The sequence below is a fragment of the Trachemys scripta genome, chromosome 1 (assembly GCF_013100865.1).
Source record: "Trachemys scripta elegans isolate TJP31775 chromosome 1, CAS_Tse_1.0, whole genome shotgun sequence".
Classification (NCBI taxonomy): Eukaryota; Metazoa; Chordata; order Testudines; family Emydidae; genus Trachemys; species Trachemys scripta.
Window position 1 is genome coordinate 88,950,453 of NC_048298.1, and position 23,535 is coordinate 88,973,987.

Genomic DNA, 23,535 nt, shown 5'->3' on the forward strand with positions numbered 1-23,535 from the left:
AGGTCATTTTTGAAGCGATTCCTCGCTCTCCATCAAAGAGATGGATGTCTACGATGATTAGCCACCCTTTAAAACACACGCAAACCCTATTAACACCATTCGCTGTAGCTGCTGCTGGGAGACGTCAGATAATGATGCATGTGGGATAAAAGAAAAATCTTATCGGTTTTTTCCCTCCCTTTTGATGATCTTGCTCTGTCCCAAGTCCTGAAGCGATAAGGAGCTTGGGGAAATCTCAGGTCAATCCAGCCTGGCTATCTGATCCTTTCCAAATCCCTCCGTGCCCCTTTCTCGTCTCTTAAACCGGTGCATACGCCACAGCGTTACAAACCACTCCACAAACTGCAAAAACAGCCAGCTGAGCTGCCCCTGGTTTGCAACACTGTCCTATCGCATAGCTGCCTAGCCAGAGATGATCCCGATCCACCATGAACAGACCACGACAGGGAAAGAGAGGGGAAAAAAAGCTCCAAGCTTTAGCGAAGTCACAACCTGGAGCAGGGGAGAGAAAAGACAGTCACACACACACACACAGGTTATTGCCCCAGGGCGATCCGCGCAGGGACTCCCTCCTGGAGAAGGCGCGAGGCGGTTAATGGCTGGGGACGGGCATGGACAAAAGGGTTAATTTCCAGTGAGGGTTTGGGGAAGTAGTTCCGGCTCTCCCTTCTCCCCCACCCCCTTGTCCTTTGCAGGACGCGTCACGCTGGGTGTGGAAGAGGAGATCCTTGCGCAGGGTTGCTAAGGGTGAAACTTTTCATTTACTTTGCTCACTTTGGGCCAGGGCGAGGGAGGCTCCGGATCCCAGCCGAGGGAGAGGAGGGGGGAGAAACCAGCTAGGGGGCGCCCCAACCAACCCCTCCCACCCAGGCCATAGCAGGGGGGAGTCACCCACCCCAACCCCATCCGCACCCCGCGAAAAAGAGAGAGAAAAAAGAAACCGCCAGAGAAACCCTCCAGCAACACCCACCCCCGGCAGGAGCAAGGAGCCGCCCGCGCTGCAGCTGAGGACGAAGTAAGTGGGGCTGGGGCGCTCGCTGGCGATCGGGGGCACAGAGCGGCCCTGCCTCGCTCCCTCTTACACCTGCTGTTTGCTGCCCCCTCCACCCCCGGCCTGGGACCCGTATCTCCCCCCGCCCAGCCCCGCTGTCTGACTGCGGCTGGCTGCTCTGCCCCGTCGGTGCGCTCAGCGCCGCCCGTCTCCATCGGAGCGGGGAGCGGCGGCTCCCGGAGCCGTGACTGGCCGGGGAGAAATCCCCCTGCCTCAGTTTCCACCCTGCCCCTTCCCACTCTGCAGCGTGCGGGGCGGCTGGGAGCAAATCCGGCCTTGGCTTGCGGGGGGGGGTCCCCGTTTGTAGGACATTAGCTCCCCGCCCCCGTCGTTTTCACCCTTCCAAGCGTTTCTGGTGCTGGTGGCTTCTTGGGAGCGGTGGGATCTTTATTTGCGGGGGCGGGGGGGGGTGACAGTCCTTTGGCTTGTGACGCTTTGAAATGCCCGAGTTCACCATTTTGTTCTGGCTTTTGTTGTTGTTCTTGCGAGGGGATTTAAAAATGAAAGGTCCGGAGACGGCCCCTAAAGAAAAATGAGCCTGCGGTGTGGGCTGGGGGGGGCGGGATGGGGGCAGGCAGCTATTTGATCCCTGAAAAAGAAGGGGGGGCTGGATCCGCTCCCCCTTTGTGGAAGCAGCTGCCGTTGGCCAAAAGGGAGAAATGGGGGGGCTGGATGGGGTGCCGGGGGGGTGCTGCTCTCTGGCGGGTCTCGCTTCCTTCAGCACTGCTGACAACGGGCATTGTGTTTGGGCCAAGCGACGCTTCTGTTTGATGCTCTGTCGCACCCCTCCCCGGCATAGGATGGGGTCCTAAAGGCCACCCGAGGGTGGCCTACCGCAGGAACGACCCCTCCACCGCAGACCAGGAAGATTGGGGGCGGGGGGAGGAGAGATGAGACCGAGAAATATAATCCCCGTGCCCTTCGTGGGTTGAATAATTTCCTTTCCCTTTGAGGAGGATCTGTGGGGAAGATCCCCTGTTGTTGGTGGGGAGGGGGGTGGATAACAGGTCAGATCTATTCCCTCTTTGCCCCCCTCTAAGAAGGACTAAGGATATTTATGCTGCCGGGTGGGGAGCGGGAGTCCCCAACAAAGGACCAGGCCTAAAGACCTGTACGCTCAGGGTGATGGGGGCTAGTGTCTAGTCTGGAGGGCTTGGGCACCTGTAACAAAGCCAGGTCTCTGGCCTGGGCCCCCTTCTCCCGGGGAGAACAAGAGGGGTCATTTGCCATATGTTGGCAGAAGTAAAGGTCATGCGAGGCCTAAGCACCCTTCTCCCATGGGTCTGCCGTACACCCATTGCCTCCCCAAAGTCTCTGGGCCTGGGCACACTTCATGGAGGATTATTAGGGTTTCCCTTCTTCCATGCACCCTTTTCCCCCAATACATTTTGAGGCAGAGAAATGTCCTTGCCTTGGGGGGAATCACCCCGTGTCTCCTCATCCCTGCCACCCAGTTGCAGGCCTCTTCCTGGGGCCTTGTTTGGGATCTGTTAGTTTGGTGGCTGATCTCTTCCCCCAACAGCGAGGTAGCTGTGGGTAGTGACCGGATAGCAGATGTGAAAAATCAGGACACTTTTTTTTTTTTTTTTTTTGGGGGGGGGGGGGGGGGGGGGGGAGGAATGCACACAAGACAAAGTCCCTAATATTGGGACCTCTGTCTCCTCACTCCTTTAACTTATTTATCCCTGTCCCACAGCAGTGGTGACCAATATGGGGAGAAGGGAGCAAGCTGGGTGGCTTTTTTTGGGGGGGGTACAGGTGTAGCCTTAAGTCTTTAAAGGCAATTGTAATAATACCATCAAAGAGCTCTCCAGTACCCCACTTCGGAGTCTCACTCCTAGCCCCCAACCAAGGGGATGTTTGCTAATCCGTGTGGGGGGCTTCCAGGGTGTGTATGGGGAGGTGACGGGTAAATAGCCCTCATTCTCCCCCCGCCCCCGGAACGCGAGAGATCGCTTAGACCCCCTAAAAATAACCCAGCAATTCCCGATGACACGGTACATGGGGTGTGTTTCTTGCATTGGGCAATTGGCTGGGAGGGTTGAGAGCGCATGTGCCATGGAAAATTTTCTACACTGCTCCTCTGAGCAGGCGCTGGTTCTTTGGGCCAGGGTTGGCGCAAGGCATATTGGGAAATGTAGTTCAGCGGCAAAGTAGGTCACTCGGCTTGGCTCAGATGAGGGCCTGCAGAAGTGGAGGGTGAAGGACTGCAACTCCCAGGATCCTGTGTGTTAGATATAGTAAGGTGGGGGAGGCGGATTCAGAGTGTTTGTAGAAATTTCCTTGGCTGGGTTATTGGAAATGCATCATCCTCTATGAGCCTTGGCTGCTGTGCTTAAAAGGGGGTGGGGGGAGCTGGACTCCCTGCTGAGAGAGGCTGATCTGGAGAACAGGCCCCCTAATGTATGTATAATTTTGCTTGGGGGGGGGGGGGGGGGGGGTGTCCTCTGTACAACACCCACCATCACCACACCCAGGAACAGTGGTTTTGATAGTGTTTATAAGGGGAAGAGGTGATCATAGATTTTTCAATCTTGGTGTCTAGAATGTGTGTCCATAGGGCCCATTCCTCCCCATGCACACAGTCTGCAGGGATAGCTGAGTGTTTAAAAATATTTCTCTCTCTCTCTCCCCATTTTGGAGATTATGTGCCTTAAAATTGTTTAAACATAGAAAATAATTGGATTGCCTCTTATAGTCTGTGGGTGGGGGTGAGTGAGGCTGGTTAGAGACAAGACTGTTGTTTTGGTAGGGTGTGGCCTGCAAAGTAACATAGAAGGTTATCCTATCATACTGGCCTTGATTTTTTTTTTTTTTTTTTTTTAAGCCCTTTGAAATGTCACTGTGTGCACTTAATGAGGGGGCAGAATCGCAGACCTGTTTTCAGAGGGATAATTGCTCTTTATAGGTTTAAAAAAATAGATCTTGTTCCAGATTGAAACTTGTCTTACAAGGTCACTGCCTAGTATCTTCATAACCGGGAGGAATGGAGATGTTTAAAGGGTTCATTCTCATCTAATGTGTACAGTCATTTTGCCCTTTTTCTTTAAAATCTGTGCTCTGTTAAAACAAAGAGAGAGGGTTGACCTCCAGAGCTCCTGCATTTCTGCAACATAACCTCTTCTTTTTTATTTTTTTCTCCTCCCTCCCCCCCCCTTCCTTCCACCATAAAATATTTATCCAGCAAATATATGCAGGAGATGGCGGGGGGAAATATGTACATTTTTCTGTGACTGGCCTTATCATTTGCAAAACATGCTATGACGCTTTCTACCTTGGTCATCAGTTTCAAGACCTTTGCTTCCCACCCATCCCCTCCCAAAAGCCCCCTAGGTATGTAAAAGAAAATATATTTTTTCACTGCAGATGTGCAGATTCAGCTGCAACTACTTTATGGTTTAAAACTAGTAATCAGCTCCACCATACGGGTTCTCGTATTGGCAATCCTGGGTTTAAGGGATCCAAATGGAATACATTTTATTGTGCTAACAATGTAGGGAATAAATATTGCCTCTTGCTCATTTGGAACCCTCTCTTACGTTTGAAGGCATCTGCCAAGGCCTGTTGTGTGTAGCTGTCTTGGTGCATGCTGTTATTTGGTTAATGGCTTTTTTTAAATTGAAGCCACAGACGCCACACTCAGAGTATTCTCCATTTTAAAAAAAAGAAAAAGTACTCCATTTTTATAACTCCTCTGCAAGCTTGATACTGAAATTGGTTGCTGCATTTTACCCCTCCTTCTCCTTGCCTCCCACGGAAGTACTGTGCTGATTTGTTGGTGAAGATGCAGGACTGCTGAGAAGTATTGAGGCTTTGTGCTGTTTTGGGGATGATAATAAATCAAGTCCCCGGAGTGTTGGGATTTTTTTTTCTCCCCCCCTTACCTTCTTCTGAAACACCTGGTGCTGGTCATGTCAGAGAAGTAATACTGGGCTAAATGGACCACTGATTGATCCCATCTGTCAGTTCCAGTGTGCGTGTGGTTGCTGGGGATCACTGAAGCTGTTGGCAATTTCTGTTAAAGATCACTGTATCAGTTCTCTTTGCAAGAAAACTCTTTATTACCTCCTGTCCTTGTTCTGTTAAAGGGACCCTTCTCGAGTACAGTTTTTCAGGTAGCTTGTATTTTTATACCGTCGTCTCTTATTTTTGGAACTCTCTTGAAAACATGCTTGTTTCTCTACAGAAGTTGTCAAAATTTGAACAGCAAGATCCTCTTATTAACCCACTTAACTTTTGGTCTCTAATGCTCTGGATCAGAATTGTGACCCAGAGGGATCTTCCCACCAACATCCAATCTTGCTAGGATTCCAGTGAACCAGGCTGGGTGCTTTTTTTTAAAAAAAAAAAGTCATAGTAACAGAAGTTAGTTTTATGCAATCTACTTGGGATAACATGGGCTGATTAGGCCTCTGTTATTTCAGCGTGTATTCCACAGATCCACTGGCTCTCCTTTCCTCTGAAAGTCATTGAAAGCCTCCATCCCAAGCTATTGGGTGCCACCTACACACCAGCCTAAGAATGACCTGTCCTAGTTGGCCTTTCAGAAAGCTGCCTTGTTCAGATCTTCTTGGCATGTTTCTATTTTATTTGAACTTCGGCGAGTTCCCAGTGACCTGACAGAACTTCTCATGGTCCAGTAACTCCTGAAATCCAAGCTCCAAAGGCTGGCGGTGCCTTTTCAACTCTCAGCCGTCACTCTCTGCCTCTATTCACTTCCTTGCGAGGCTAAACCTGAAGGGGTTTATATCTAGAACTTTGTAGCTTCTTGTGCTAGCTGATTTTGAGGTGTTTACAGCTCCAACTGCCTGTTGTTGTACTCCTGGAAATAAACCTCCCTGAACATAAGTTACCAGTGTAATATCTTTTTAATGTAGACTTCGTACTGTCACTTTTGTCATAACTCAGTCTTCATTTAAAAACAAATTGTGCATGTCACCATTAATGCTGCATGTTTACTCCCTGCCATCCACGCAACCAGGATAGGTAAACTAGCCCTAATCAGCTTCCCTTTCTGCTTCTCTTGATCTAGGCCAGTGTTGCCTGGGTTTCTAGTTCTGCAGGGGAAGGCTTATGTCTTAACTCTGTGCTACACAAACTCACTCACTCCATTTGGCCTGCAACCTAAATGCTTGGGCTGAAGGTTTGAGAGTGTCCCTTAAGCCCATTTTGCCAACATGGATGAATGTGGTGTGTGCATGTTTGTCTGAGCAGAGCCCAGAGTAGTGGAGAGCTGACTTCCCTCTGACTAAGCTATCAATTAAAAACTGGATGTGCCGCTTCCCTGCTGAATGGAGCAGGAGTTGATAGTGGTATACTTCTTTTTTAAAAAGTCTGAGATTTTCTGTCCTTTCCCATCTCTTCTCTTTGAGGAAATGACCCACCTAGAGAGTTTGTTGGTAGCTGGAAAAAGACTGTTCATTTCTGTTTTGGCAAGTGAGTTAAAAGTTGTGTCAGCCTACAATACTCCCCATACACGCTTTTCTGCTGGAATAACAACAGGGCTGGGAACTATGCATGACAGGTGGCCAGCAATGTATGTAGTGTGCACACCCCACACTATTTACTGATCTGAATTAAACTGAGACATGAAGCTTTTTAGCTTGATTTAGCCAGACAAATCCTCTGTCGGGGGCAAGTGAGTATTTGAATGTCAGATGAACTGTCCACTTTGAGGAGATAGTAGAACTGGGCTGGCAGTTAGTGCCTCACTATCATCATACCCTCACCTCCACTCTCTCATCCTTGAGCCAGCAGGACCAGAGAATGCAAATCTCCAAAAACCACCAGCAGCCACTGCCTTCCAACTGAGTCTTGTTGCTGTTCCTCAGCAGAGAGGCTGGTGTTGCCATACAGAGTTCCTGAGTTGATCTCCACTCAGGATGGGGAAAGACTCTCATGATTCTGCCTTGATGTAATTTTTTTAAATCAGAGGCACATGAGGTGAAAGGAAATAAATAAGAGTTGAAGCAAAAAGAGATGTATTACGGGTACGTCTATATTTACTTCCTGGTCTGGATGTAAGCGATCGATCTTCTGGGATCGATCCCGGAAGTGCTTGCCAGCTCGGCGAGAGGAGTACGTGGCATTGACGGGGGAGCCTGCCTGCCGCGTCTGGACCCGCGGTAAGTTCGGACTAAGGTACTTTGAATTCAGCTATGTTATTAACGTAGCTGAATTTGCGTACCTTAGTCCGAAGTGGGGGGTTAGTGTGGACCAGGCCTAAAATACATATTAACCACTGTACCAAAACAAACTATTTGTCCAGTTAGTTTGGTATCCTGTCTCCATTGGTGATCAGTGTTGGCTAACTTGAGAGAATGGCATCATATGCACATACTGTTCAACGTACTACTCATTCCATTTAGTAGGGCAGAATTTCTTCCTGACCTCCTCTAGCAATCCACTTATGTCATGTAGCATAAGGATTGATCACATTCGTGTAGCTTTTATTCTAGGAAGTAGCATTGCAAATGCTATTTGTAGAAATGTCTAATCTTTTTGTAAATATACTAAGCTGTTTGCCTCAACAATATTAAAGTTGCCACGTTCTCTTCTCTCCCTTCATCCATCTTTTTTTCTTCTTTTCTAGGATCGCTTGGAGCCAAATCTTGTGTATGTTGTTTGTCTCTTTCAATACACTGCCCTGACTTGCTTGCTGTGAAGGGAGTATGCATCTGGAGATCAAAGTTGCTCTGAACTTCATCATCTCGTACCTGTATAACAAGCTTCCCCGGAGGCGGGCAGACCTGTTTGGTGAAGAGCTAGAACGCCTGCTGAAGAAGAAATATGAGGGCCACTGGTACCCGGAAAAGCCTCTGAAGGGTTCTGGCTATCGCTGCGTCCACATCGGGGAAACGGTGGATCCGGTGGTGGAACTGGCAGCCAAACGGAGCGGGCTGGCCGTAGAGGACGTGCGGGCCAATGTGCCTGAAGAACTGAGCGTCTGGATCGATCCTTCAGAGGTCTCCTACCAGATTGGCGAGAAAGGGTCTGTCAAGGTCCTGTATCTGGATGACAGTGAGGGCTGCAGTGCAGCTGAGCTGGACAAGGAGATCAAGAGCAGCTTCAACCCTGATGCCCAGGTGTTTGTCCCCATTGGTAGCCAGGACAACTCCTTGTCCAACTCGCCATCGCCATCCTTTGGCCAGTCACCCAGCCCCACCTTCATCCCCCGCTCTGCCCAGCCCATCACCTTTACCACTGCCACGTTTGCTGCCACAAAGTTTGGCTCCACCAAGATGAAGAAGGGTGGGGGTGGGGGAGCAGGAGCTCAACAGCAGCAGCAAAGGATGGCCAGGTCACCCACCAACAACCTGCTGAAGCACAAGGGCCTCTCCCTCTCTATGCATTCTCTGAACTTCATCGGGGGCGGGGGGAGTCAAGCTCCTCAGTCGCAGCTCTCCCCCAATGCCAAGGAGTTTGTTTACAATGGCGGATCGTCTGGAGCCAGCGGCCTCTTCTTTGAGGGTGTCACCAATGAGAATCAGGGCGGCAGCATCCCGCCGGCCTCCCAGTTCAACACTAGCACCAGCGGCGGCAGCGGCTTTGACATGGCTCAGGTCTTCAGCAGCAGCAACAACAGCCTCTTTCTGGAGAAGTCTCCCTTTGTGGAAGGACTCAGCTACAACCTGAACGCCATGCAGTATCCCAGCCAGTCTTTCCAGCCTGTCGTCCTGGCCAACTGACCGGGAGGAAGGAGAGTATTTGGGGAAAACAAGAATTAAAAAAAAAAAAAAAAAGAGAAGAAAAATGAAAAATAGAAATATACAAAAATTTGAAATCTTATAAATATAGCTTCTTGGAAAGAGAGACAACCCCGGAGTCATTGTGCTGTGCCGGGCAGCGCTCCTGAAGCACTGAATTGTTTTTTAACTCAATCCCCGTGCTTTTTCCTACCCACTTTTTTACTCCTGTAATGGGTTTGTTTGATCCAGAAATGGTAGAAACAAAGGTCACTTTATCTTCCTGTCTCCCAACTTCCTCCTCAGAGCTGGGCTTTAGTATCTTGTTCTTTGGTGTAGAGATGGCCTGTTCTGGGCATTCCCATATCCTTGGGTGCTAGGCTGCCTTGCTGAGAGGGGCGAGGGTATTTGTTTGGTTTTCAGTGCCGGGCAAGAGGTGCACAGTTTCAATGTATGCTTCCCAGAGAGGTATGTGGGGGGCTTGCTTCTTACCATGATTCCTCTCCTCTCCCAGGGAACAGACAGGGTGAGTTTACCGAGTTCCCCTTACCCTGCCTGCTTTAGACTGCTATGATCTTGTCATCCAAAACCCTTCAAAACTGCCACAGTTGATGCCAGCCTCTGTTTTGGAATAAGATTCCCCCAATCTCCTTTTCCTTGGCAGGCGGGTAAGTTGGAGCACTACTATGAAACAGCTGCTTCCTGCTGTCTTCCCTCTCTACACTTTCACCCAGAGGTGAATGCTGGAGAAGAACAGCACTGTGTTATACCAGTGAGTCCATTTATGATTCCTACTCCCACCCTCATGCACGAAGGATCTTGTCTGAGCTGGTCTCTTCAAGTTGGGCAGAGCCAGTGTCAGTTCAATAGGGTTGCTATTATATACAAGCACTACAGTAGGTGTACCCACTGCTGTTTATAGGGAGGAAGTATCAGTCCTTATGTATTGCACTTCTCTTTCAGGGGACATGGTTAGATATGCTGCCTCTCACATTCTTATGTGCTTTTCTTCCCCTCCAATGTAAGCAGCATCCACTGATGTTCCTTTGGAGCAGTCTCCAAATGTTTTGAGTTCTCTTACTCTCAGCTACCTTTGGTTACAGGCTTTCGGGGGGAAAGGGTTTCCTGCTTTTGAAGAGGCAGCACCGCTTTCTGGAGAGAGCAGGGGGTTGCATCCCCCAGGCTGCTTTCCTGATTGATAGCTTGAGGGATGTCACTTCCTGTTTTCTCTTATTAAAAGATATAATAAAGTGTGACCAAACTCCCTTTGCTTTCCTTCTGGAAGGATGGGGAAGGAAGGGGAGGGGCAGGTGACTTAGTACAGAGGGGAATGCCCAGGGGGGATTGTACTCAGCCCCTAGTGTTAACTGATCAATCCAGGCAGAGAGACACAGTCTAGAGGGGGCTCGCTGCAGAATAGGGACTAATACTTTGAAATGACTGATGGTGTGGGGAGAAGAAACTGATATTCCAGGACCTAGATGAATAGTTGTCCCCTCCTCATTATTGGGAGTAACAAAGAACTAGGAATCCTAAAGCTGCTCCCTAGTTTTTCCCTTCACACACACACCCCAAAAAAATGCTGGAACAAGGGAAGGAGTAGGACAGTAGTGGCCTTTGATAGTCTGCTTCTGCATCTTGTTATTCCATAGCCTGCCTCCATGATGTGTGGGAATCCCTATTTCTCCCAGGTGGGGCAACCTAGAACCCCCTGGGATTGGGGACTCCAGGTGGGAAAACTGCCTCCTGGGGTGTCAGCCTTGGGCTAGGAAGACCGTGAAGAGGAAAGGTCTGAAGCAGATGCATCTAGCTTTGGGGCATTCCTTTTTTAACAATCTTTTCCAGCTCTGCTGTCTCCCATGTTTGTTTTTAACTAAACCTGTCTCTGGAGCTTCTTCCGAGACTCACCTCAAGTAATTAAGGGATAAGATCCAGTTTACTTTTCCAAAACTTCACTGTCTATCAGTGGGAGGAGGCTTTGAACTCCCATTTCTCCCCACCCCCAAAAACCCCCGAGTTGATGACGCTCCAGCCCTCATGTCTTTGTGTGTGTGTGTGTTGTGAATGAATCTTATTTGGGTTAAGGAGACTGCCCTGCCACAACTGACACTACCCTGGTCTCAGTAGGGGGCTTGTTTCTAAATCCCCATCACTATTGCATTAATGGGAAGAGCACTCTTCTGATTGGGTTGAATCCCAACACACCATTTCCCAAAACAGGCTGCTTGCCACTTATTGGCTGTGACCCAAATGGCGGGTGGGTGGGAGGCAAGGGCAGCCACTACTAAGCAGTCTATCCTAGCATGAGGTGTGAAACCTGCAGGTTGAAGATGGAAAAACTAGACTGAGACTCGGGGGATCTGTTTAGCTGATCCTCTTTCCCACCAACTTTACTACTGCCACCCAGTTCCTCCCCTTTGAGCGTACTATAGACTGCCAGACTATTGCACTGGACTAAATAACTCTCCGCACCTCAGGGGACCGGCTGGCTTCGCAGCCCAGTTTCCTTTGTTGTTTCCACCCGTCTCATCCTTCAGCAAAATGCTGCCACAAGTCACTGCCTTTGTGCACCCTCTTATGGCGTAGGAAGGGAGGGAGAGATGGAACATCACCAGCCACCTGCTATGTGTGTGTGAAGCTTTGACGCTGCTTTAACCTGCTTACACGTATTGTAACTGCTTTAAAAATAGTGTTGCAAAGACGAGGAGGGAAAGGGGAGGGGACCAACCTCTTTGTATCTTAAAGGGGAAAAAAGCGTGCTTCAGAAGCGTTTCTCCAGCACTGGTGGCAATTAAACTAATGGCCTTTTTTGGTCTGGTTTTGGATTTAGGCGTTCAGCTTCGATTTTATTTTTTAAAACCTGCACTAATTAACCTGGTTTCTTAGGAAAAGAGAGCAAGAGAGATTTTTTTTTTAACTTTTATTTTTTATGGGTTTGTGTTTTTTTGTTGATGTCCGTTTGTATTGAATAATTTGCTACATTTGTAAAATGTAAGAGGTATATATAATATATGTATATTTCTAACGTAAAAAATGTAATTTTTTCTTTGAGATTTTTTCTTAAGAGGAGAGAAAATATTTTTTCAGGAAAAAAAACTTTAAAAAAAAAAAAGCAGTGAAAATTCCTTTCTCCATCCCCCAGCTCCCTCCTTCCCCCTCCCTAACCCCTTGTGAAGAGAGAATCAACAACTGTATGATCTTGGAGACAGAGAGAGAAAATGTGTGAACACAAAGAGGACAGAATTATGTATGTTTCTTAATGTAGAAGGTTCCTATGTTTGTTCTGTTTGTTTTTATGAGAAGGGGTCTACTGAGAGGGGGATCAGGGGGTTGCTGTTTTTTTCTTTAGCGAAGGAGGAATACAATCAGAGTTTTGTATTCAGAATGTTGTGCAATATTTTGGAACGGGACATTGGCGTGTCTAGAGATTTAGTTAAAAACAAAACAAAAAGTTGATCAAATCTGTACAGTTTCTATTGTTCCAGATTTTTTTAAGTTTGTATTAAAAGCATGATATATAATAGCCTCTCGTCCTGTGTTGTGTTGTGCGCTCAGCGGGGGGGGGAGAGGTGCATGGAGGAAGTCCCTGCTTTCTGGTCTGATGTTAGACAGCAAAATTGCTATTGTGCTAACACCCTCCTAAAAAGACCATTGGTCCATCTCAGCCCATCTTTCATCTGATGCTACATTGGATAAAAGCTCTGGCTCTCAACCGGTGCAGTTGGTGGTAAAACTCTAGTAAATCTAGTAAAGCTCCCTATTGTGCTTCCTGAAGTCTCTGTTCCATAGTAGCTGTGAAGGGGTTTCCACATCTCCTTCTAGATCCATCAGTGCCACAAAAAGGGTCACTAGTGATCAGCAAAAGGAGCCACCTCTCACAGCTGATGGGGAGTGAATGCTATGTTGCCTCTAGCCCACATTGCCGTGGGGCCCCTTGTCCCACTCAAACTTAGGATTCCTCCTAGTGAATCAATATCACATCAACACTGAAGTTTGTCAAAAATACAGGCTCCCCTCGACTGACAAGTGCAGAAGTACATACGTGGCTTGCAGCCATATCACGCTGAGCTGTAATCTTCCCTGGTTTCATAGACTGAGCAGGCCCAGCCCCACTCACGTTGGGCTGAGAGGCCTCCAACAAAGAACTTGGGTTGCTGCAGGAAGTGGAAGTATAGATGGAGTGCCCCAGCGTACCCTGTGTTGGAGAGAAGTAAAACTGGTTGGTCTAGCACCCAAAATGTGCTAGACAGTCTCCAAAGATGAGTGAAGAAAGTCTCTGAAGCAAAGAGCACCCAGGCTAAATCCTCACCCTGTAAGATTGTTCAAGAGCCTGTGGCATTTCTCTGAACAGTATGGGTCTGATTCCAGGAGGGAGCTAATTGTAGTCTGCTTATCTCAAACCCACCCTTCAGGTTCCAGTTGGAGTCAGTATATTGTGGGATTGCAACATGTTTAAACAGTTCCTCCTTTCCATACCAGTGAGACAAGGTGAGCTGATCCCTGGATATGGTGTGGATCCTTTTAATTGTAAAGAGCTGCATAATCTTATGATACTTTGGTGACTTGAATCTGTTGGGTACATAATTGGGCTAGTGGAAACTGCCCACCACTTGAGTTTACCAGAACCTAATTAATTTATTCTTCCTTTCCTCTGCACCAGAGAGGGGGATGGAGTTAGTCCCATGCAATGGCACACGCAGAGCAACCTCTCCCTACCTCCCTCCCTCAAAAAGCTGTTGGAAGAATGGAGTCAAAGGAGACTTTGTTCCCTGCTCCTGCTAGGATCTCTTCCCCACAGATCTGACTACCTGAGTCTCTCACTAAGAACTCTTGATTGGATTAGTGCCAGGTAAAAGAATTGTGGGGATCTGTACACTATGGAAATTGTAGCCACCCACATTTCAGGTGGGGGACAGGGCGAGCCTTCTGAAGGTTGGGTGGTTATGGTAGAAGAGCGTGGGGGATGGAGTAAGTGCCAGTTTTGGCCTAGCTGCCTCTCTGTCATGGCAGAGACAGGTGGCAGAGGTGTTGCAACCTGACACAGCTTTGCAATGCCACTCAGGTTTGTTTGGGGTCCCCCCCCCTCCCCACCCCCATGGTGGTTGGTGGCCCTGTGAGACTGCACGGAGTGCACATTGCTTGATCATTGCATTTCAATTACAGACTCTAGAAGTCAAGCTCCTTTCTCCCCTAGCCTGGATACTGGGGGACTGACACAGACCCAAGTAACAAGACCATGGGGGAGGGGGGGGTGTTGTGTGTCTGTTTGAGCCTTGCAATCATGTTTTAAAATACATTTGCAGACTGGGGCTGAGTGAAGGGGGGTGACCCTAATAACCCCCACATAATGTCTGGTGAATAACCCATGGTGGAGGGGACAAGGTGATGGCAAGGCAGGAAATACAGAACCTCTCACTTTTAGGCAACAGGTTCAAATGGAGCCCCAGGCTGGCAGGGGCTGAATGTAGTTGCCATCCGCTAGCTTTTGGGCCTATATGTGGATGGGGAGAAGGGCTTGTCTCACCTTGCTTCTAATGGGACAGGAGCCCACACTGGCTTTCTCAGCAATGGGGCCAGGGCCTGAATGATTTGAGGGGGCCAAACTCCCAACCCTCCCCTAGCTGCGGTCCCTCTAGGTTAGGTTGAGGTGCAGTTCCAGAGGCAGTGCGTGCTGTACAGCTCATGCTGGATTGGAGAAAATTTCACACTCCCTCCTGGCATTTTAGATGGCTGCCTCTCAGGGGTACTAAAAAGACAGCGTGAGTGCAGAGATCACTTGAATGGGGCAGTGCTTGGGGGTGAGGAGGGGGAATGATTACCTTGAGTTTGACCCTACATATGGGTCAATAACATAGCTAGATCCCCAAGTGCAAGACATTGGTAACTGGGTGGGAACAGCAACAAGATGGGACGTGTCCCCTGAAATCACTGGGTAGTTTCTCCAAAGCATGGGTGTGGGGCCGTGTTTAGACACTCATCACTGGGGACTCCGTTATTAAAAGATGGAGCTTACAGCTTGAGTCATCGAGAAGGAGGGTTCCCACCTGAACGGAGGTGACAGCTTCAATAGAAAATGCCAAGCTTCCCACTGGTGTGTGTCAGCCTCTGGCAGCAGTAATCTCTGACATGTCAGGCTGCGGGGCGGGGGAAGGAGGAGGAAAGCCGGCTGTCTCTCATGGGTGTGAAAATCAGACTGTGCTATAGTAGCACTTGGGATTTGGTTGTGCGTAGGAGCACAGGGACGCTGGGTTAGGCTTGCTCTGCAGACAGGGAGCGTATGATTGCCCTGAAGCCTCTCAGTTATTTAGATGATTGGATTCATATAACGGGTACAGCGCAGGCTGTGGCAGCCGGCATGGTCCCAACATCCCTTCCCTTGCCAATGTGCTTGAGCCCTAACATGGAAAAACAGAGGAAGAGCCTATGACCTATTCAGTCCTTGGCCTCTTTAGAGTCTCCTATGTGTCTGCAAAACAGCACAAGGGACTGCATTGAGGACACCTGCTCCCTTGTTGTGCATAGATGGTAACTGCGTTCAGGTTGGGGGCTGGGTTGGAACTGGTCAGCAAGAGGAGAAAGGCTGCATAGCCTAGGTCTCCTGGCAAGCTCCATTCCTCTCCTTAGCTGCTGGCTCACTAGATTCGAAAATCAAGGACTCTCCTCAGTTTGACTCGAATTACCACTTGCCCTCTAAGCTCTTTTCTCACCTTCGCTCTCCATGCACTACTGTCCATAAGCCCAAAGCCTCGGAGGACTACGTGCGCGCTCTATCCTCACCAGTTCCTTCCTCCGTGCTCAGCCTCAGTTTGGTTTGCTAAGCCAGAGCAGAAACTTAAGAAGTCAGAAAAGCTCAGCCCTACTTAGCAATGTGTGAAAACTTTTGCTGTGTCAGTGCGTGCAACTTTCCCCCAATCCCTCTGGGCAGGCTCCAACACAAACAATGCATGGATCATGCTCACCCTGACCCCTGCCACTGCCCGCTTATGGGGCTACCCTTTCACTAACCCCGCCCCCAGGCACACACCCCATGACGGTAATGATTTCACCACAAGAAACCTTTGGTGCTTGTTTAAACTGACAAATGGACTTTGTCCCCAGTGCCACTATTAAGTTTAGTGCCCTGCTAGAATGAATACTGCTGCTTATTATTATTATTATTGCTATTATTGATCGGGCTGGGGCGGTGCGTAATGCAGTGGCAGACTGAGGCATGCCTGTAGCCTACAGCAAAGGAGACTCTCTGTAGTGCATGCATGGAGGCAGACGTATTATGGCCTGACTTTCAAAGGTGCTAAGCAGCTGCTGTGTTCATTGCCTTTAGCAGGCATGGTAGGTACTCAGCACCTCCAACACTCAGGCCTTTGTGGGAAGAGTTCAGTCCTGGATTTCACTTCGCCATTGAAGGGGGGAATTCATTTCTTCTTCGGGGAGGGGGAAGGAAGTGAATAGAAGGTCCCTGTGCTCTCCTGGAGTTTATGCAACACTAATGCCAGGGGAACTTGTTTTTCAGTTGAGTGATTTTATTTTTGTTGGCAGCCCCTGACGTGGTACTGGCATGGCGTTCAGATGGAAGGAGGCACCGCCACCACCTCCCTCACCACGGGTGCTGTGCGGGGAGTTTAAAGCAAGGACAATGTTTTCAGCTGAAAGGAATCAACAAGCAAGAGCTTGGAGAGGATGGGCTGGGCTTTCTTTAAGAAATCCAAGCTCATATGTATTAAATGCCCTAGATAGCATGGATACAGCATGCGGGTCATGTGGCTGGCTGAGCCAGCTGTAGGAAATGGTTCCCCCTATAATGTTACTGTCTCTCCATGTTAAATGCTTTAAGTCTCGCATAGTGCAAATGAAGGTTCCCACAGCAGCATTAACTTTTGTATTTCCTGCTGTTCATGTCTTCATCTGTGCTGCTGCACGTTGCATTAGTACAGGTTTTGGCATGTCATTGATGTTTAAGGTAGGAAAGAACAGGAGGGCTGAATGGGAATCACAGCAATGCACCATGCCCTGGAAGAATCCATCAGTCCAGTACATTCTACAGTTCGTCCGTCTCCACTGCAGCTTAAAGGAGCAGCAGCCCTCCACTTTCATGCACTGTTCACTCCATGGATGCAGAAGAAACATATCTGCAGCATTATGGAGTAATGCTAGCAATTCTGAAGGTGAATGGGAAAAATAGCTAGTGCTTTATGCAGAGAGATTAATTCAGATAGGCAAGCAGAAGCACTGAAGTGTTCTGAGTCAGCCTGTGCCACTCCCAGCCCCAGCAGGAGAGTGAGTGACAACATAGGCAGCCAATGAAACACAAGAAAGAAGCCTTTCCAGAATACTCTGGGGCTGGAACATATCCTCAGAGCCAGGCATGATTACCTAGCAACTGGGGAAAAGTGAACTGATCAGCACTTTGGGGAGCACAGTCTCCTGCTTACCAGTGCATTTAGTCCTGGTGAAAGGCTGAGAGGTGTGGAGACTGCAGTGCTCTGTGTATCCGTCCCACTGGACAGCTATAGAATGGCAGTGATGCTGCTGTGTGCTTTCCACTTTTTGGAACTCCACCTGTGCTCCAGTAGAGGGCAGCAGGTGCCATCTTGGGCCCAGGAGTGCCACCAGGGCGGCGGAAGGTCCCGCCCCAAAATGCCGCCCCCCCACAGAGGTGGCGGAAGGTCCCGCCGCAGAAATACCGCCGCAGTCGCCGCCCCCCAAATCGCAGTGCCCTAGGCGACCGCCTAGGTCGCCTAATGGGTTGCGCCGGCCCTGCCTGGGCCCCTCTTTTTTTCCCCCTCACCCTGCTGCAGGAGTCTCCTACATGGCTGATCTCAATCAGTAGTGTCCTAGGGAGAATGACTGAATGAGCCTTCATAAGCTAGTCGGAGGGAAAGCGTGTTGGGGGAAAGGGATTGGGGTAGGAGCATGTGCAGGGGAGGTTGGGGAGGAGACAAACATGAGAAGGTAACATCGTGACAGGACACTCCAGAGGCCTAAACAGAGGAATCCAACCTTGAGAGCAAAACAGCATCATTACAAAAACAATTGCCCTTGGCGATATCATTAAAAATTACAGCCCCCTAACTCTGTGGACAGATATATCACAGAACAGGAAGTGAAGGTTCCTAACCTTCCAAAACTCCAAGCAAGGAGAAAACGTGGCTCAAACATTACGGAAGGCCTAAAGCACAGCACTGGAAGCCCTGCCAAAATGACTCCCCTAATCCTCCAGTCTGGACACTTGGTCATATGGATGAATCAATCCAATATTAGCGCCAGATAGAAAAAGGTCATTTTATCTTCATAGGAAATAAATAAATCACTTTTTTTGTTCAAAAACAATTGTTCTTTAAACAACAAACATTTTTCCCATTTTTTTTCCTCGAGGGAAAATGCCTTTTCCAATAAAGTCAAGTTTTGATGGGAAAATGTTGATCAACTCTGCCCAATGCACAGAAGTGGAGATGCCCTCAAACCCAGAAGTTACAGAGGTGTTTGGAGGAACACCAGCCAACTGTTCTGTGCACGTTCAGTAAAAGACTAATACAATATCTGAACCACAACAAAGTAATCCATGAAAGTCAAACTGGATTCCTCCTTGACTAACAAACCACTGATCACATCTTGATCATACTGATGCTCATTAACCAACATGCAAAAAAAAACACAGATCAGGGGAAGCGCTTTGTCTGCCTTGTACAATTTCAGAAAAGCTTTTGGCGCTCAAGTGTGAACCATAAACTGCTATGAAATGGAATTGGTGGAGCAACATATGAACTAATTGTCCATCAAATGTATGATGTAAATAAGCAACGTGTGAACAGAGACCTCCAAGCAAGAAGAGGGAGTTAATTGAGGCCATAACCTCATCTTGAGCCTTTCCAATATACACACCCGTGACTAGGAAATCTTACTGGAAAAATCTCCAAGCCCAGGAATTCTACTGAGATAAAATGCCTATTGTATATCAATGACCTGGTCATATTACTACATAGGCAACAAGGTTCCCCCAAGAAACTTACACCTGCTAGAAACCTATTGCATTACAAATCATCCTGGAAAAAACGAAATTCATGATGTGTCATAAAATGCCCCCAAATGACCAAAACCAACTAACATTTTATACAGAGACATAGAAGTTGAACCCTAAATTATGCATGCTGCATGCATCAGAGAGCTTTGACTGGCTATAGAAGCATTACAAGGGGAAAAAAAAACAAACAAGAAAACGCAGGTCTTCAACACCATTAAGGAACTGCTAGAATAGATACAACCTTCCAAGAAAGTTACTGCTAAAACTACATGACAATCTAATTCAATTCATTCTGCTCTATAGAAGTGAAGCCTGGGCCCAGTTTTAACAGCCAATAACACCATCAGGACAATACCCCAGTAGGACACCTGCATATCTAGTTCTGCAAACAAATACTCCATGTATCCGGGATCTCCACCAACAATAACTACAGAGCAGAACTGAGTCAACCCCACTGCTAATCAACATGCAAAAAAGAACGTTCCATTTCTGGGGCCATCTCAGCCAGAGCTAAAAAACTCCCCCTCCGCCACAGAGCACTACAGGAACAGAAATTAAATCCAAATGAAAGCATGATACACTCCTGAATGTCACCATTTCTTCAGCCTCACAACTCTAGTCTTCTAATTCATGGAGCAAGCAGCCCCACCCAAAACTGAAAAATGCTCAGGAAGTTAAACCAGTACTTCAAATACCAATATACCAGTCACTGGGAAGAACAAATCCAAAACAATGAGCAGTGAGCTACTGCCGTAGATTCCTGCACAGAACTATCAGATTGCCTCACTATGGTGAAATGTGCAAAGCTAAGGCAGCCACTCGGCAAATACAGAATCAGTGAGATTATGGAGAAGCAACAGTACAACCTAGGCCAGTGGTTCTCAACCAGGGGTACAGGGGCCCCTGGGGGAGTCGCGATCAGGTTTCAGGGGGGCCACCAAGGAGGGCCAGCATTAGACTCACTGGGGTCCAGGGTAGAAAGCCAAACCCCTGCCACATGGGTTGAAGCCTAGGGCCCTGAGCCCCGCTCCCCCAGGGCTGAAGCTGAAGCCTGAGCAATGTAGCTTCGTAGGGGCCCCAGTGGCATGGGGCCCCAGGCAATTGCCCTGCTTGCTACCCCCTAATGCCGGCCCTGGCTTTTATATACTGAAAACCAGCTATTGTGGCACAGGTAGGCCAGGGAGTTTTTATAGCGCGGGGAGGGGGGGGGGGGGGGGAGGGGCTCAGAAAGAAAAAGGTTGAGAACCCCTGACCGAGCCAAAGAGACACATTCAACTCCAGCGTCCAAAATACAAAGGAGCATAAGAAAGCTATTTCTTCAGATAGTCACGACTTCTCTTAAAGCAATGGAGAACCTGTGCTAACCCAGGGAGAACCTCAGAGACGGTGTCACGCTCTGTAGCAATTGGCTACCTGACATGGGCATTAAGAGACCAGGGATCAAACCCCGAACACGGTGTCCAGGGCAGATGGTATTTTCCTTTGACAAAGACCTGAGGAGTCTGTCTCTTCTACACACTGGCACCACTTGCACAGCTTGTCGTGCCAATAAGGTTTTAATGAATAGAACTGAAATTGCTGGAGGGACGTGTGTATGTGTGTGTAAGAGACAGAATGTGTGCGCGCGAACCGAGCAATGGTTGAATAGGAAAGAGTCTGTGTTGCCATAGGGGCGTGAGGGGAGGGAGTGATGGAGTGTGTGGCCAGGGGGGGGGGGAGGGGGGAAGAGAGGAGGGAGTGTGTGGCTGTGGGGGTAGGCGGGGAGGGAAGGGAAGAGGAGAGGAGGGAGCGTGTGGCTGTGTGGGGAGGGAAGGGAAGAGGAGAGGAGGGAGTGTGTGGCTGTGGGGGGTGGGAGTATTAGGGGAAGAGGGGCCATGATGCTCTGGCGTTCTGCACTGTTTGGAAGTGACCGGGAAGGGGGGAATCTCTCTCCCAAATTTAGCAGGTGACATCAGCTGGCGGGACAGCCTTCTGATCCGTTTAGAAAAGGAAAAAGAAGGCTGCAAGCATGATGAGTGCAATCTCTGGCCTGCTTCTGCTGTCCCCTGGAACAGGCCTATAAATAGAGTGTTCTATTCTGGCCCCCTTGACGTCAGAGTCCCAGCTCCTTACCTCTGTGCTGGGCTCCAGGAGCCTGCAGGCAGAGCCCTATGCTGGAGCCTGCTGTGCGGATTAACCCTTCACCTGCCACCTGCTCAGTGATCTGCATGGCACACACATTTATCCTTTGGCTTCTGCCCCACTCAGACTTCTGGCTACCTGCATTAACTCTTTGCTCTCCACACTGCTCTGTGCTGCCTGCCCAAGTAGCTGAGTGGGGAGAGGGGTTTTCACATGCCCCGAAGAGATTGGAATGAAACCTTTCCTATGCCTCGCAGGCTGCTCACTCCTACAAATGGATGTGGGGGTGGGCACTGACTGTCCAGCATCCCCCGACAGTGATCATTCAGGGTAACAGAGACCTGACTTCAACCTGAAACAGCCACAGGCACCTCTTTATTGCCCAGCGACTAAGCCCTGGCTACCAAAACTTCCCTGTGCATTCAGGAAATAGTGGGTTCCCCCAGAGACTCCTCCTGCACCATGAGACCCCACAACTCAAACATAAATTCACGTCCCACTGCCCCCATTTTGTGTAGTTTGTTTTCTATATCCCAGGCCCTATACACCAATACACAAGTCACTAGTAATAACCCGCGCTTCTCGTCTGAGTAACCAAATTCCTCCCCACAGCGCATCACTACTCATGTCTTATACCCTTCAGACTGGAAGCACAGATTAGGTGACACCACTGCTTTCTGGTTTGCCCCCAATAACTATAGGGGCCCTTTTAGATTGAACAGCATTGGGTCAGCATGCACAGGGCTGCCTGGAGGGGGGGGGCAAGTGGGGCTATTTGCCCCGGGCCCCACAGGGGCCCCCACGAGAGTTTTCAGGGGCCCCCACAAGAGTTTTCAGTGGGTCTTCGGCAGCAAGTCCTTCAGTGCCGCCGAACACACTCGGAGTGAGTGAAGGACCCACTGCCAAAAACCCGGAGCTTCTTCCGCTCTGGGTCTTCGGCGGCAATTAGGCGGTGAGGGCCCCTTCCACTCCGGGTCTTCGGCGGCAGTTCGGCGGTGGGTCCTTCACTCGCTCCGGGACGCGTTGCCGAAGTGCCCCAAAAACTCGGAGTGGAAGGACCCCCGCCGCTGAAGACTCCAGGCCCCCTGAATCCTCTGCCAGTGTGGGGTTCCCTCTGGTAGATTTTTGGGGCGGATGTGTGTGAAATGAAGGGGAGGGTTTCATGGGTGGGGAGCCCTGTGCCACTTTCAGGTCCCTTCCTCCATGTCTCCTCCTGGAGGTGTGGGAGGTTTTGGAAAAGGGAAAAGCAGGTGGAGAGCGTGGGGACTAGAGGAGGACAGGTTTGTGGGGCTGAACTTCTGGCACCACCTGGTGAGTCCTGGCTCTTGCCTTGGCACTTTCTCATTTTGTTGCCAAGAAGGTGAAAACACGTTTCTCCCTGGGCCGTTCTCAGTGTGTTTCCTGAGAATCCCTGACAGCACATAGATACTGCAGTGACAGGCATTCCATACATGCTGCTAGAGCCATTAGCCCTCCTGTCCAGGTTGAGGGCACACTGCCCTAGGGATTGCTTTGGGAACCGTGCATGCCCATCCACCGCCTGCCTGAGGCACTATCAGCCTTGCATGTCAAGCTGTAGTGAAGCCAACATTCCCCCTGGGACAACAGGTGCTGGATGAACTGGCAGGTGCCAGGAAACCATGAAGACATAACATTTGGGGCAGGAGACAGTGAGTCGGCCACATCTAGCCGGAAAGAACCAGCAATTGGGAAGTGGCTAGGATTAGGAAATCCAACCTGAGCAGCAAGTGGAGAGCCCCCTGTAGAGGCAAGGCAGAGCAAGCCTGAGGGCCATCAACAGGGAGGAGCTACGTGCCACATGGAAGCAGCAGCAGTAGAGAGGCTGTGTGGAGGAGGGTCACTTCAATCCTGCAGCTGCTGAGACATCCTGAAGGACAAGAGTGTCATGGATGACAGCCCAGCCCAGCATGAAGGCTGTCTGGTCAGCTATAAATATGTGGCATGAAACACTGGTTTGTTATATGAAGCGGGCTTCTGGGGGAACCATATTCTCTTTGTGGCCCACATCAGGAGGTGATGGGAAGACTAAGGAGAAGCTTGGGAGCCAAGAGCTGGTACAGGAATCTACTTTATAACGGTAGAGAGTTTAATAGTGGGAAATTGTGGAATAAAACTCAGGGAGGGCCTGGTTACTTTGTTTGTAAAATCATTATGGCCAGATCTCTGCCCCATAGCCTATCTGGACAGGATATAGATCCCTAGGCGCCCAAGCTTAATCATGAGGGAACAATGTCAACACAGTTGTACTGCCCAGGGCAGACGTAATGAACTCACTGGAATGGCTCCAGAACAGTGGGGAAATAACTCCTCTAGAGATCCTTCTAATGGCCAGACTACACCCAGCTCCTCATTCTAGGCCAGTCCTCCTTGATGCCACAGACATATCATAATAATAGCAGCTGCCACCAGCCGTTTCAATCTGAGGTGCATAGAGTAGACTCTGTGGTCTGCTATTGCATGTATAGCTACAAGATGATCAGGCAATATAATGTCAGACAACCAACCCCGACTGGTTCCGGATGATGAAGTTATACAGGAAAAGCAAGGGGATGGTCAACACACCCTTCATCGTACAAGTCTCCCTAGATGGCAAGCTACAGCAGCACTTTCTTTGCTGTGATCTTCAGGTGACCATGTAA

At 49.2% G+C, this 23,535-nt stretch overlaps 1 protein-coding gene across 1 annotated transcript; it reads left to right on the top strand.

Annotated features, from left to right (window-relative positions):
* The first annotated feature begins 754 nt into the window (after positions 1 to 754).
* TOB2 (transducer of ERBB2, 2) lies at positions 755 to 12,259 on the top strand. Its single transcript, XM_034775436.1, has 2 exons — positions 755 to 1,015; positions 7,644 to 12,259. Exon 2 carries the CDS (start codon positions 7,723 to 7,725, stop codon positions 8,737 to 8,739), a length of 1,017 nt encoding a protein of 338 aa, XP_034631327.1. The 5' UTR covers positions 755 to 1,015; positions 7,644 to 7,722; the 3' UTR covers positions 8,740 to 12,259.
* Positions 12,260 to 23,535: the final 11,276 nt, after the last annotated feature.